We start from the raw sequence: 16,518 nt of genomic DNA on the forward strand, positions 1-16,518 counted from the left end.
TCGGCCATTTGTGGTAATGTGAGCCCAGAAATATGATTACTTATCTCAGGACTCGAGGATTAAGCTTTGCATGTTGAATATTAAACCATCGGATGAGTCATTGGAAAAAAAGAAAATCTGATTTGCGTAAGAATCTGTTTCTGCCGAGAACTTGAGCTGGAAATTTTGGTTTTAAAATTGCTGGGTGTGATGATTTGAGCTTAATCTTGGATCAACCTGATAGATAACCTCCTTATTTAGTGATGCATGTGAACTTTAAGGCTCAGAATTTCGGTTGCATGGCTGGAAAACTTATTAGAAAATTTCTGGACTGCTGAACTGATTTTCCAGATTAGCCGTTGAAATTGTTTTGGGAAATTGCTTGGGTATTTTAGCATGAATTTGCTGGAACGTGTTTGATTTCCACATGGTTAGGTGTTTGACTAATTAAAACTAAATGATTAAGCCTTGCATGAAGTGTTTTGGTCCGGCTAATCTAGAAACAAAAATAAACAAGAAAATCTGCTGCATGCAAGATTATCCAAGAAGAGCCGAATGAATTCCTGGATTTTTGGGATGTTTGTAGTTGTTAACTGGATTTGATTTTGAACGAGAGATGTTAATTACCTAGCTAAGTGGTGGCATGTTGAATTTGAGGGCCTAATACCCTGTTTTGGCCAAAGAAAAGTTGGAGTTAAGAACATACAATTGCTGGAAATTTCTTTGTAAACTGCCGTGAATTTGAACCTGGAAATTTTGAAGATTATAACAGTTGTTTAAATTCAACTCTTGAACTGGAAATGTTCATTGTTTAGCTAAGAAAGTGTATGATGAAGCTGAGAGCTTAATAGCATGTCTTAGCCACGAAAATTGTGAATTTATAAACAACAAAGTGCTGGAAATTTTAATGACCGAAAGGTTGAACTGAAATTTTTTTAAGTGGTTCCTGGAATTTTTTCCTTGGGGTATTATGAACTCGAGACGCATGACAAAATGTACACGTTAATCTGTGAAAGCTGTTTAGCAATGAAACGTTTTGATATCTAGAAAGATTCAACCAAAAAAATGTGGGTGTACCAATGCTGGAAATTTTCCTTGTGGTTGCCAAAGTTTGAGTAAGAATTTCCAGCTCGATTGTGAAGTTATTCCTTGAACCTTAATATTGGAAACACATGGAAAATGTTGATGTTAAAGATTGTGGTTTGACCCTAGGGTGTTCCTGAAATTTTCAAAGAATTAGAGGGTAAGAAGGTACTTGCTAAACGTATGCTTAAGCCTGGCTAGTGAAACAATTTCTACTCGTATTCCAATGTCCGCAAAGCTAATGGTCGGCATTATTTTTCATCGAAGCATAATGTGTCGAAATTGGTTGATGGTGGGCTCTATGAATTCCCACCCTGCATGGATAACTGAATTGCTGAAATTGTTTAGAAATCTGTGCTACTATTTTGTGAAACTGTGAGTTGATATAAGTACTGATTACCAAGTGCTAAGTATTGACGAAGCCTTGGTAAATTTTCTTGCTTATGCTTAGATATAAATTTGTTGGAACACAGGGCTAAGAATTGACGAGCCCTAGTGTTATTACTGTTTAAATTCTAATTGTGCAATATTGAGGAAATGTGATTTTGGATTGGAATCGAAAATGTGAGAAGTTGTACCGACCTTGTGACTCCAAGTAAACGCTTGACTAAGTAAATGAAAAATATTTTGCTTTAAGTCTCGAACGGTACAGATTTAGCATCGTATTGCTAAACATAGTGTCTACTATTTTTGCCTTAGAAACTTGGGCAACATGACTTTTATCCCTTAAGTTAGACTAGCCTTATCAATTTGGGAAAATGATTCTCCCAGACTCAAAACCTTAGTTTTGTTCCAAATTCCTTCCTTCTTTATAAATCGTTTAAGGCTAGTCGGAACTAAGGAAAATTTAAAAGGTGAAACTCGATCACTTTAGTTTTAAACGTAGAAACCTGCTTGGCAAGAAGAAAAAAAAACCTTATTTTAGCAACATTTTTCAATAGACCTTACCCTAAAGCCTTAGCAAAGATTTTTGTAGGCACAACCACTCCAATGAACTTTTTTTTCCAAGGTATACTTTTAGCCTTGATATTAATTATCTTGCCGACTTATTTTAAGAAAATAATAATAGTATTTTCTTCGAGGAAAAGTATTCCAGGAATATTATAAGAAACTATTGTACGGTTCTCCCAAGCTCGATTCCAAGTAAAATATTTTGAGAAAAAGTAAACTAGCAACATGCTAGAAAACTCTACATGTGCAAGCCAAAAGTTCCAATAGAAAACTTATGGCTTAAATTCTGATATTCTAGGATTTTACGAGGACGCGGAACTCGATCCTCAATCCAATATCTGAACTTCACTCTTGGTGAGTGTCCCTGCTTGTTCTATGTAATGTGGTTAAGCGCTTTATCAATTCGCTATGTGATAATTGTCAAAATGCAATAAATGATTTTGATCCATCGAAGTGAGCAGTGTGTACTTTATCGCACTAGCCGTTCGAGTGGTGACATGTGTGAAACATTTTCTAATGAATCTGTGAATCTAAATGTAGTTGCGTCGTTGGGTGAATCCCTCGACATCTGAATCCAACTACCATAACATCTGAATCTGTAGTTGCGTCGTTGAGCGAATCCCTCGACATCTGAATCCAACTACCATAACATCTGAATCTGTAGTTGCGTCGTTGGGTGAATCCCTCGACATCTGAATCCAACTACCATAACGTCGTTGGGTGAATCCCTCGACAAATTTATTACGGGTATATCTCGAGTATACTGCGTCGGTAGATGAAGTTTGGGCCCAAAGCAGAGGTATGAATGGTTGTGAGAACCCGTAAAAACCCTAATATTTTCCTAGGGTTTATTTCCCCTTTAATTGCGTAATTTTGCATTTTCTGGCTTAAAAATATTTTCTTAGTGGATTTTATGAGCAATTATAGTTTTAAGATGATTTTTCTAGTATTGGAGAGTTTTTGAAAAATTAAGAATAAATAGTGGACGTGGGACCCACTAGTGCGAAAAGTTCGGAAAAATTCGGCCAATAAGGTTAAGTTTCGGATACTGTGTAAAATTTATCGGGTGTTAAGGGATAAGTAGAGTGTGTGAAGTGATTGATGTGAGAGAGAAAAGAAGGATAGGAATGCATTTAATAAGGTGCCACGTGTCATTTTCTTATTGGTTGAACTTTTAAGAATTACTATTCATTGTCTTGACTTATTTGACCAAGGGATTAAATATCCAAAATTCACCAAAAAATCACCATTTTTCTCTCTTGTTTGGCCGGCTCTCTCTCTCACTCTTGCAAGAAGGAAAACTTCTCCAATCTTCAAGTTTCTACTAGCAAATCATCTCAATCAAGGCCATAAACAAGATTTCACTCCATAAAAACTTTCCTTCTAGTGCTAGCAAGTTGTTTGGTGAACTTTGTTTGAAGGACTAAGGTGCTCCACATCTTCCTCTCTCTTGTTTCTTGGTAAGTGAAGCTTGAAACACCCTACTACCTTTAATGATGGTTATATGATGCTTAGAAGTGGCATGAGTGTGTGAAAATGTGATTTATTTCTTGATTTGAAGAGTTTTGGTGAAATTTTTATTTTATTGGGATTTTTTCTGGTTTAATATGATCTTGATGTTGGGGGCTTGTATGATGAATTGTAATGGTTGGAAATGACTCTAGTGAGTGTGAATTGTGGTTAAATGCAATCAATTTTGGATTTGGTGTGAAATTTGAAAAGTTAGGGTTCTTGAACCCCAATTCTGTCCGGTTTTAGATCACTGGGTTAGAGGCCGAATTGGACTTTGCTCAAAACATGAAAGTTGTAGGTATTGATGTGTGAGTAAAATTTCAGGGCATTTGGATTAGTGTAGAGTGAGTTATGACGAAATTACTGTAGCTGTTCTGCTTTGATCAGAATGCGAAAACTGAGTTTGTATTTGGCCATTTTGACTGGTTTTGGTTTGGATTTTGGAGTTGGTGTCTTCTGATGAAATGTAGCTGGATGACTTAGCTAACTTATGCCTTTGGAATTTCGGCATTTGGACTTGTATGGACTGAGATATACCGATTACAGTTTTCTGCGTTTTGCAAACCTGTTTTGGGAATTCTGGTATAGTATTTCGCATATTTGACCTAGTTGTGTTAGGAACTGGATTGAGTGGTCTTCTACATTGTTGTAGCCCTGTTCCATAGCTTCGAAACGGTGGGTCTTACACCCCAATCCGATAATTGTAGTGAGAGTTGTGCCATTACCGCATTATGACGTCAAAACCGGTTTTATTATCAAGGCCTAAGTTAAAGCCCTTTCCTAATTTCTGGTTGCCTATGATGCTTATATATGTTTATAAAACCCTACTGGGGTTGTGATTGGCATTGTTTTATGGCTCGGTATTGAGTTTCATAGTACTTGCTTACGTGTTCTAGGGCGTGACGGTGGTTCACCACATTCCCCTGACGGAAGTGCATGACATAGCACTTAATTGCTTAGTGAGTATACTACTCACTTACTTGTTATAATATGGCTTTGCTCCATGTGTATTTGATGCCTTGAAGGCTTAATTGGTTATTGGAAGTGATTGAGGTGAGGGTGTACTTGACCGCCCTCACCCCTTGTGATTTCATTCATGACTGCTTACTGTTATACTGAAATACTGCACTGGCTATACGAGTTATTGAATTGCAATCTTGGAAAACTGATTTGGTGTTGTTTGGACGATGTCCAACGACCTCACTGTATTACTGAGCTCAACCCCGTTTGGTGGTCATTTGGATCGAGCCGGCAAGGGTTTGGTCGTGATAAGTGACATACCACGGGGACTGTACTGAGGAACCTTGTAGTAATGAGACTCTTGGTTCCGGTATACTCGAGTATTACCAAAAGCTACTGAATTGGAGTGCGGGCCCGGTTGGGGTATGTTTGGTGGAAGGAATGGAGTGAAGTGAGATCTACGGTCGGGTATTCTTAAACATTGACGGAGGGTCAATGAGATTGGATCAAGAATGTAAGCGTGGAAACGGGCTCTTGAGAGCCATCCGTATCCTTTTACCGACTTGTTTACTTCTTAAGTGTGTACTTGAAATGAAAGACTATGCTTATGTGATCTTTACTGCTTATGTGGTAGTAACTCACTGGGCATTAGCTCATCCCGTTCCATTTGTTTTCCTTACAGGGATATAATTACTTTTGGGACTGATTTGGATAGTCGATTGCCAAGTTGAGCTAGTGTAAATGGCTTTTGTTTAGCTTGTTGAATGAAACCCTATTGTGTATTGGGTTCATTCTCTTTGATTGGCAAACCGAGTATGTATATTCATGATGAATGGTTTTTGGCATGCCAATGTGGTTGTAAATGTTGAATTTCAATGTGTGTATGTTAAATTGATGTTTGGTTGAACTTCGGACTGATTCATGTTTCAAACGGCCAAAGGAAAAATTTTGAACAAAAGGCACTGGACAGAATCCGGCCAGGAATCCGGCCAGAAACTGGCCGGATTGCCGGCCGGATTGCTTGGAGAATTTGAAAAAAATTTGGCAACTCTCTGCCTGGTATCCGGCCAGGAATCCGACCGGACATCCGGCCGGATTCCGACGGGTCATGCACTATTCATCTTCGGCTTCGATTTTCATTTTTTATTTTCGTGATTTTGACTTGTTTACGCGCAATGGGATGTTCCGGAACGTAATAGATCGACGTAAACTGATCCGTAGTCCTGGCGAGAGCTGGGCAGGCAGTCCGCTAACCCCTTTGGTTCGCCTTAGGGGAAAGTGGGGCTGTTACAATGGTGACGGGTTAGGATTAAAATAAGTGTATATACATGGAAATTAAGTAGGGAAAGTTGACGGAGGGTCAACTACGATGGTATCTGATCAAGCGTGGAAAATGGCTCCTGAGAGCCCTTGTATCCTACCTTGTGCTGTTACACGCTTTCCTAACTGTTTCAATTTGATTTAAATTATTAACCGCTGTTTGATTTATGTGATTGCATGTTTTGGGGCACCACTGAGCTTTAGCTCACCCCACGTTTATTGTTTTCCTTAACAGGTTCTGGAAACTGAAAGCTGGATGCTTACTCATGTTTTCCTTTTGGATTGTATTTGAATATTATAACTTATTATGTGGACTGTAATGTGTTATTTGAGATAATGCACTTTTCCTTTGGATTGCCACTTGAAGCTGGAAAATGTGTAACCTTAATTCGATTACTTAGCTTGTAAGCTGTATTATGGATTTATGCATTTTATCTATACGGTTTGCGATGACTTTGTACTTTGGTAAGTAGCACGTAGGACGTTTAAGGGCCTCGACTGGCGATTTTATCATCGCTATCTTTGAAGATAATGTGGCTTTAAGGATGATTCCATTCGAGAAAACTTGTTTTTGTAATAAATTAAGTTATCCTTTGAAAGGATTTGGGCTAGAATGCTTGCGTGAGTCCTGGCGAGATCTGGGCAGACGGCCCGCCAACCCTTTGGTTCGCCTCAGGGGGAAGTGGGGTCGCCACAGGTGGTATCAGAGCCTAGGTTAGAAAAGCTATTCAAGAGACTTAATAGATGTGTTAGAAACCCTAATCCTCTCTAGGAATAAGAATGGAGACCTTAGTTATACATTAAGTGATATCCGATCCAATTAGCTAATTAAGTTCTAACCTCTAAGTTTAATTATTTTGCAAATATGGAGAATGGAAACGGACATGCTAATGGTGGTAGCGTGGCTAATGGTCACGTAGAGCCCCTTAGGTCTATCTCCTACCGGCCTCGAGGTGGAGGAGCTCATATACGTTACTCACCTGCTGACAGGAACCCTAGGTGCCAGTGCCGAGCCATGTACGCGTATCCCAATGAGCTAGTGTTATCCTTAGACAACGAGCGCCGCCAGTTGAGGGACGCTAACTTCACCCTGACCCAGGACGTAGAGGATCTGGGTATAATGGTGGATACTCAGTTTGACCGCATAGCTGATCTGGAGGTTAGGCTCACTGCTGAGCACCATCTACTGGAGGCTGCCCGCTTGGAGATAGAGCGGCAAAAGTCTAGGGCGACTCGATTAGCAGAGAGGATGCGTGATAGGAGCGCAGGCATCAGGGCTGATGCTGCGATGATGATGGATGAGGCCACTAGCTTTATCCAGGGAGGTGAGCAGGCAGGTGTAGAGGAGGATCCGGAAGAGGACCCGGAGGAGGACCCGGAGGAGGATCCGGAGAAGGACATTGCTCCTGATAGCCCTGCTCAGGGTTAGATTAGGACTCACCTGGTTACACTAGACATAGAAGGCTAGGCAAGGGACATTAGTTACGTCATCATGTTTTGTCTAGGTGGATGACTTACCTCCGAGGCACTATACCCCTAATTTTTGGTATAAGGGATTAGCTGTATATATTTATGTTAGCTTAGGTGCCTTATTTCTGGAAATGTCCCAACTTGTTATTTGTATGACTTTTCTGTGGAATTATATGTTAAGTGTTTTATTTATCTTTTCTTTATTTCCATATTGATTTTATTTACCAAAAAGAATGGTAATAATCATAAATAAATAATACTTTTGCCTAATTGACCTATCCTTCCGTAATAGGCATATTTAGAATATGGATCGCCAAGTGATAGGAAGGAGCCGGGGAAGACCCACTAGACAACACCCGGAAGCGGGTGGTGATAGGGAACCCGAGGTCGATCAAGACCAAGGGCAGGAAGGTGTGGCCGGAGATCGGGTGGCCACCGCAATTGACCGTATTACTGAAGTTCTCAAGCGATTGACTGAGCGCCAAACCACTGAACCAGTGCATCAACCAGGAGGCCCAGTTGACTCCGATGATCGGGCACTGGAAAGGTTTTTGAAATTTGGACCTCCCAAATTTTATGGAGGACCCGAGCCGGAAGTGGCCGAAGGCTGGTGGGAGAGAATCACTGAGATTTTCGCCGCCTTGAACTATACCGAGGAGCGAAAAGTGACTTTTGCTACCTTCCAGTTTGAGGGAGCTGCCCGCTCCTGGTGGAACCTGGTAAGGGTTACATGGGAGACTAACCATACGCCAAGGACTTGGGCGAACTTCACAAGGGAGTTCAATGCCAAATTCCTTCCACCTCTCATTCAGGAGAAGAGAGAGGATGATTTCATTAGATGCAAACAAGGGGCGATGAGTGTCGCCGAGTATGAAGTCCAGTTCACAAAGCTGTCACGCTTTGCACCTGAGTTGATAGCCACCGAGCAAAGGCGTGTTCGGAGGTTTGTGCAGGGTTTGAATGTGGAACTACAGGAAAGTTTAGCTGCTGTAAGGATAGATACCTTCGCTGAGGTTGTTGAAAGAGCGCAGCGAGTTGAAGTAGCCAGAGCTCAAGTGAAGTCTTTTCAGTCCAAGAAAAGATTTGCTCCTAGCAGTAGTCGGGAGCCGACTTTTGGGAATGCTCCACCGGCCAAAGTGGACCGAGGAACTAGTGGAGTGAATAGTTCTGGAGCACCACGAGGCGCCCAAGCAAGAGGAAACGGGGCCAGGAATGCAGGAGGACGAAATATTGGAGCTAGAGGGGGACCAATTGGAAGAGGACAACCTAGGAATCGGCCGCAAGGGGGTCGAGCAATAGTTCCTCAAGTGACATGTGCTTATTGCAAGAAACCTGGTCATTCTATGGATAGTTGCTGGAAGAAGCAAGGAAGGTGCTTGAGATGTGGAAGTAGTGAGCACCAAATCTCAGGATGTCCAAAGGTGCAGGAAGGGACTCCTCAGAAAGCTAGACCAAACACTTCTGGAGGGAGCCGGCCAACAGTTCCTGCCAGAGTGTATGCTATAGATGATCAACCCGTACCTGATTCCTCGGAAGTTGTGGAAGGTACACTTCCAATTTTTCATAGATTAGCTAAAGTGTTAATTGACCCTGGTGCAACGCATTCATTTGTAAATCCATCTTTTATGTCTGGAATAGATGTGCAACCCGTTAGATTACCCTATGATCTTGAAGTTAGGACACCAATGGGTAATAAGAAGGTGACCACTAACTTGACTTATAGGAATTGCGAATTCTGGGTTGGAGAGCGAAAAATGTTAGTGGATCTGATCAGTTTGGATATAAAAGGTTATGATGTTATCATAGGAATGGATTTCCTAGGTCACCATCATGCTAAGCTTGATTGCCGAGCGAAAGTGGTGGAGTTTTGTATACCTGGAGAAGCAACCCTGAGGTTAGATGTCAAAGGTAGGTTAGCATCTTCTGCTATGGTCTCGGGAATACGGGCAAGGAAAATGTTATCTAAAGGAGCTCAAGGTTTCATAGCCTTCTTGATCAATACTCCCAGTGATCAAGTAAGATTAGAAGATGTGCTAGTGGTACGGGAATTTTCGGATGTTTTCCCTGAAGAATTAACGACTTTACCGCCGGAGAAAGAAGTGGAGTTTAAAATCGATTTGGTGCCTGGGACGGCTCCAATTTCTAAGACTCCGTACCGAATGGCTCCTGCCGAGCTTAAAGAGTTGAAAATCCAATTACAAGACCTGTTGGAGAAAGGTTTCGTGAAGGAAAGTGACTCACCATGGGGAGCGCCCGTTCTATTTGTTAAGAAAAAGGACGGGAGTTTGAGGCTATGTATCGATTATCGAGGGTTAAATGAGGTTACTATTAAGAATAAATACCCTCTACCGTTGATTGATAGTTTGTTCGACCAACTGCAAGGATCAGTGGTCTTCTCTAAGTTGGATTTAAGGCAAGGGTATTACCAGCTGAAGATTAAGAAGGAAGACATACCCAAGACTGCTTTTAGTACAAGATATGGACATTTTGAGTTCGCAGTCATGCCTTTTGGTTTAACTAATGCACCAGCTGCATTTATGGATTTAATGCAGAGAATTTTTAAGAAATACCTGGACCAATTTGTAGTAGTTTTTATAGATGATATTTTGATATACTCCAAGACTCAGGAGGAACACGTTAAGCACTTGGAGATAGTATTGCAGATACTAAGAGAGCATAAGTTGTATGCAAAATTCAACAAGTGCGAGTTTTGGTTAGAGGAGATTTCCTTTTTAGGGCATAAGGTTTCCAAAGATGGAATTGCCGTGGATCCGGCAAAAGTTGAAGCCGTTATGAATTGAAAGCGGCCAGAAACTCCAACTGAAATCAGAAGTTTCTTGGGTTTAGCAGGTTATTATAGGCGATTTATCCAGGATTTTTCGAAGATTGCAGGACCTATGACCGAGCTAACCAAGAAAGGAAATAAGTTTATCTGGACTCCAAAATGCGAGTCAAGTTTTCAGGAGTTAAAGAGGCGTTTAACATCCGCTCCTGTTTTGGTGTTACCTGACGGAGACGAAGGTTATGCCGTGTACTCCGATGCCTCTGGAGAAGGTCTCGGATGTGTTTTAATGCAAAAGGGTAAAGTAATTGCTTATGCTTCCAGGAGATTGAAGCCTCATGAACAGAACTACCCAACTCATGACCTAGAGTTAGCAGCAGTGATTTTTGCCTTAAAGAAATGGAGACACTACTTGTATGGCGTGACTTTTGAGGTTTTTACAGATCATAAGAGCCTCAAGTATTTGTTCTCCCAAAAGGAACTGAATTTGAGACAAAGGCGATGGGTAGAATTTTTGGAAGATTATGATTGTTCGATCAACTACCATCCAGGAAAAGCAAATGTGGTAGCTGACGCTTTAAGTAGAAAGGCCCAAATAGCGGGGTTGATGGTTAAAGAATGGGACATGCTAGAAGAAATAAGTAATTGGAACCCTCGCTTGGAGAAATTGAAGATATTATTTGGGAATCTATCTCTGAAATCACCATTACTAGAGCATATTAAGGAGGCTCAGGAATCGGACCCTGTGATTCAGAAGAATTTGGAGAAAGTGCAAAAAGGGGAAATCCTAGATTTTAAATTGGGGTCTGAAGGTGTATTGAGGTTCCGAGATCGTATTGTGATTCCGGCAGATGAAGAGATCAGAAAAGAAATTTTGGAAGAATCACATCGATCAAAGTATACTATACATCCAGGAGTGACCAAGATGTATCATGATGTGAAGAGTTTATATTGGTGGGAAGGTTTGAAAAAGGACGTGGCAGAGTATGTACAGAAATGTTTAACTTGCCAACAAGTAAAAGCAGAGTATCAGAAGCCCTCTGGTTTGTTGCAACCGTTAGAAATCCCTGAATGGAAATGGGAACACATCACCATGGATTTTGTAACGGGACTGCCTAAAAGTCAAAAAGGATTTGATGCAATTTGGGTAATAGTCGATCGACTCACTAAGTCTGCACATTTCCTACCTGTGAGCATGAGTTTTTCATTGGAGAAATTGGTCAAGTTGTACACAGAAGAGATCCCAAGGCTACATGGTATTCCAGTGAGTATCGTGTCCGACCGAGATCCAAGGTTTGTCTCGCGTTTTTGGCAGAAATTTCAAGAGTCTTTGGGGACCAAGTTGAAATTTAGTACTGCGTACCATCCCCAAACCGACGAGCAATCGGAAAGGACAATCCAAACTTTGGAGGACCTGCTGAGATCGTGTATATTGGATTTTGGAGGTAAATGGAATAAATATCTGACCTTGGTAGAATTTGCATATAATAATAGCTATCAGGCTTCGATTCAAATGGCACCTTATGAAGCTTTGTACGGGAGAAGGTGTCGATCTCCGATTCATTGGGATGAAGTTGGAGAAAAGAAGATTATAGATCCTACAGCCATACCTTGGATAGAAGAAGCCCAGGAGAAGGTGAAACTAATTAGAGAAAGGCTTCAAATTGCCCAAAGTAGACAAAAGAGCTACGCCGACACAAGGAGGAAAGATTTGGAGTTTGAAATAGGGGACAAGGTTTTCCTAAGAGTTAAACCCTTGAAGAGCGGAGTAGTATCTAAGAAAGGTAAGAAACTGAAGCCAAGGTATATCGGACCTTTTGAAATTTTGAGGAAAGTTGGGAATGTAGCATATCAGCTGAAATTGCCTGCAAGCATGGCTAAGATTCACGATGTATTTCACGTTTCCATGCTTAGGAAATATTATCCTGACCCGAGCCATGTGTTACAATTGGAAGGAATTGAAGTGGATGAGACACTAACCTATGAAGAAGAACCAGTCAAGATTTTGGAAAGGGAAGTAAAGGAGTTGAGAAATAAGAGAATTCCTCTGGTGAAGGTTCTATGGAAAAATCATGGACTTGAGGAAGCAACTTGGGAATTAGAAGATGATATGCTGAAAAAGTATCCTGATTTATTTTCTCAGAAAGTGTGAATTTTGAGGGCAAAATTCTTGTAAGGAGGGGAGGATGTGAGAACCCTGAAAATAGATATATAAACCAATGCATATTTTGTTGGCATTCCTTTTATTCCTTAATAATTCCGAGCATTACTTTCACTTGTTTGCAATTAAGTACGTAAAAATAGGATCATGTGAAGCATAATATAATTTTCCCTAAGTCATGAAATTTCTTAGTCTTGCTAGATTAAATTTGCATCTTTAGAATTAGAGTAAATTAAAAACCTTGATTCAAAAATTTAGGACACTTGAATCGATAACCTTATTACCTTAAAATAAATTTAGATTCCAATGATAAATTCTGTTCAGTGCCAACGATAAATGTTAGATTTTTATTACAAGGTCAAACTTGATTTTAATAAGGAATTAATAAAGTAAGAATGTAGGAACCTTAATACTAAATAGTAAATGATAAAGATTCAATAAAACGGTTTAAGTATACTAACGTATAATAGGCCACTAAATCATACTTGAGGAAAATCGTTGATACTAAGTTCGAATCTAAATTCAAGGAGAGGTTAGAGGCAAAGTGAAAGGACCAAAATGGCCTTCGCAACTCACCAAATCCCCACTGCACCACAACCATCACCACTCACGGCCAAACGACTCCTTGGACACCATGATTGTCCGCCACTCCAGCTAACCAATCGGCAACTTCTCCACTGCAATACACAAGCCGCCCCATACCACCAATCCAAATCCATCACCAACTCCACAAGTAAACCAACTGTTACACTCAATCAGCTCCAAAACCACGGCACTCCTTCATTTCATCTCCACTCCACATATCAGACTACACTCCACCTTCACTTCGCTATTCTTGACTGAGTTAGAGAGGGAGAGACCGAGCTTCACTCTGCCATTCGAGAGAGGAGAAAAGAAAGGAAGCCGCACGAGCTGCAACTCTTCCAAGGTTCTGTCTGCAAGCCAGAGTGGAACTAGGAAGAAGCCGTGAGCAAGCCCATCCCTTTCCGCATCAACAACCAACTGCAACCCAGCTTCACCCTCCACCAGTCGCAACCAGAAAACCAGAACCATCAAACCTGTGCGTGAGCCGAGAGAAAATTTCGTAGCTTTCTTATTCGTGAGCTGAGCTATTCTGAGGTAATTTTCTGGACTATTTTGGGTTGATCAGAGGTAGATAGAGTCACGTAGGGGCATGCATGCTTTGGTTGTGTAGTCGGATGAGGAAATCAAAGTTTCAGAAAAATCTGTTTTGATTAAATGACTCTGCCAAGAAACTGAACTGGAAAATGCAGCCTTAATCTCGGCCATTTGTGGTAATGTGAGCCCAGAAATATGATTACTTATCTCAGGACTAGAGGATTAAGCTTTGCATGTTGAATATTAAACCATCGGATGAGTCATTGGAAAAAAAGAAAATCTGATTTGCGTAAGAATCTGTTTCTGCCGAGAACTTGAGCTGGAAATTTTGGTTTTAAAATTGCTGGGTGTGATGATTTGAGCTTAATCTTGGATCAACCTGATAGATAACCTCCTTATTTAGTGATGCATGTGAACTTTAAGGCTCAGAATTTCGGTTGCATGGCTGGAAAACTTATTAGAAAATTTCTGGACTGCTGAACTGATTTTCCAGATTAGCCGTTGAAATTGTTTTGGGAAATTGCTTGGGTATTTTAGCATGAATTTGCTGGAACGTGTTTGATTTCCACATGGTTAGGTGTTTGACTAATTAAAACTAAATGATTAAGCCTTGCATGAAGTGTTTTGGTCCGGCTAATCTAGAAACAAAAATAAACAAGAAAATCTGCTGCATGCAAGATTATCCAAGAAGAGCCGAATGAATTCCTGGATTTTTGGGATGTTTGTAGTTGTTAACTGGATTTGATTTTGAACGAGAGATGTTAATTACCTAGCTAAGTGGTGGCATGTTGAATTTGAGGGCCTAATACCCTGTTTTGGCCAAAGAAAAGTTGGAGTTAAGAACATACAATTGCTGGAAATTTCTTTGTAAACTGCCGTGAATTTGAACCTGGAAATTTTGAAGATTATAACAGTTGTTTAAATTCAACTCTTGAACTGGAAATGTTCATTGTTTAGCTAAGAAAGTGTATGATGAAGCTGAGAGCTTAATAGCATGTCTTAGCCACGAAAATTGTGAATTTATAAACAACAAAGTGCTGGAAATTTTAATGACCGAAAGGTTGAACTGAAATTTTTTTAAGTGGTTCCTGGAATTTTTTCCTTGGGGTATTATGAACTCGAGACGCATGACAAAATGTACACGTTAATCTGTGAAAGCTGTTTAGCAATGAAACGTTTTGATATCTAGAAAGATTCAACCAAAAAAATGTGGGTGTACCAATGCTGGAAATTTTCCTTGTGGTTGCCAAAGTTTGAGTAAGAATTTCCAGCTCGATTGTGAAGTTATTCCTTGAACCTTAATATTGGAAACACATGGAAAATGTTGATGTTAAAGATTGTGGTTTGACCCTAGGGTGTTCCTGAAATTTTCAAAGAATTAGAGGGTAAGAAGGTACTTGCTAAACGTATGCTTAAGCCTGGCTAGTGAAACAATTTCTACTCGTATTCCAATGTCCGCAAAGCTAATGGTCGGCATTATTTTTCATCGAAGCATAATGTGTCGAAATTGGTTGATGGTGGGCTCTATGAATTCCCACCCTGCATGGATAACTGAATTGCTGAAATTGTTTAGAAATCTGTGCTACTATTTTGTGAAACTGTGAGTTGATATAAGTACTGATTACCAAGTGCTAAGTATTGACGAAGCCTTGGTAAATTTTCCTGCTTATGCTTAGATATGAATTTGTTGGAACACAGGGCTAAGAATTGACGAGCCCTAGTGTTATTACTGTTTAAATTCTAATTGTGCAATATTGAGGAAATGTGATTTTGGATTGGAATCGAAAATGTGAGAAGTTGTACCGACCTTGTGACTCCAAGTAAACGCTTGACTAAGTAAATGAAAAATATTTTGCTTTAAGTCTCGAACGGTACAGATTTAGCATCGTATTGCTAAACATAGTGTCTACTATTTTTGCCTTAGAAACTTGGGCAACATGACTTTTATCCCTTAAGTTAGACTAGCCTTATCAATTTGGGAAAATGATTCTCCCAGACTCAAAACCTTAGTTTTGTTCCAAATTCCTTCCTTCTTTATAAATCGTTTAAGGCTAGTCGGAACTAAGGAAAATTTAAAAGGTGAAACTCGATCACTTTAGTTTTAAACGTAGAAACCTGCTTGGCAAGAAGAAAAAAAAAACCTTATTTTAGCAACATTTTTCAATAGACCTTACCCTAAAGCCTTAGCAAAGATTTTTGTAGGCACAACCACTCCAATGAACTTTTTTTTCCAAGGTATACTTTTAGCCTTGATATTAATTATCTTGCCGACTTATTTTAAGAAAATAATAATAGTATTTTCTTCGAGGAAAAGTATTCCAGGAATATTATAAGAAACTATTGTACGGTTCTCCCAAGCTCGATTCCAAGTAAAATATTTTGAGAAAAAGTAAACTAGTAACATGCTAGAAAACTCTACATGTGCAAACCAAAAGTTCCAATAGAAAACTTATGGCTTAAATTCTGATATTCTAGGATTTTACGAGGACGCGGAACTCGATCCTCAATCCAATATCTGAACTTCACTCTTGGTGAGTGTCCCTGCTTGTTCTATGTTATGTGGTTAAGCGCTTTATCAATTCGCTATGTGATATTTGTCAAAATGCAATAAATGATTTTGATCCATCGAAGTGAGCAGTGTGTACTTTATCGCACTAGCCGTTCGAGTGGTGACATGTGTGAAACATTTTCTAATGAATCTGTGAATCTAAATGTAGTTGCGTCGTTGGGTGAATCCCTCGACATCTGAATCCAACTACCATAACATCTGAATCTGTAGTTGCGTCGTTGGGTGAATCCCTCGACATCTGAATCCAACTACCATAACATCTGAATCTGTAGTTGCGTCGTTGGGTGAATCTCTCGACATCTGAATCCAACTACCATAACGTCGTTGGGTGAATCTCTCGACAAATTTATTACGGGTATATCTCGAGTATACTGCGTCGGTAGATGAAGTTTGGGCCCAAAGCAGAGGTATGAATGGTGACGGGTTAGGATTAAAATAAGTGTATCTACATGAAAATTAAGTAGGGAAAGTTGACGGAGGGTCAACTACGATGGTATCTGATCAAGCGTGGAAAATGGCTCCTGAGAGCCCTTGTATCCTACCTTGTGCTGTTACACGCTTTCCTAACTGTTTCAATTTGATTTAAATTATTAACCGCTGTTTGATTTATGT

General features: G+C 40.1%; 1 protein-coding gene across 1 annotated transcript in view; it reads left to right on the plus strand.

Annotated features, from left to right (window-relative positions):
• Positions 1 to 7,580: 7,580 nt before the first annotated feature.
• The window catches only part of LOC140035685 (uncharacterized), a 39,490-nt gene continuing 30,552 nt past the window's right edge, over positions 7,581 to 16,518 (plus strand). Inside the window, exons 1-4 of the mRNA XM_072077009.1 lie at positions 7,581 to 7,994; positions 8,088 to 9,744; positions 10,126 to 10,329; positions 10,609 to 11,100. Of these exons, the coding sequence (XP_071933110.1) occupies positions 7,581 to 7,994; positions 8,088 to 9,744; positions 10,126 to 10,329; positions 10,609 to 11,100 (2,767 nt within the window). The remainder of the gene's footprint in view (positions 7,995 to 8,087; positions 9,745 to 10,125; positions 10,330 to 10,608; positions 11,101 to 16,518) is intronic.

The sequence above is a fragment of the Coffea arabica genome, chromosome 2c, assembly GCF_036785885.1.
Source record: "Coffea arabica cultivar ET-39 chromosome 2c, Coffea Arabica ET-39 HiFi, whole genome shotgun sequence".
NCBI classification, from domain to species: Eukaryota; Viridiplantae; Streptophyta; class Magnoliopsida; order Gentianales; family Rubiaceae; genus Coffea; species Coffea arabica.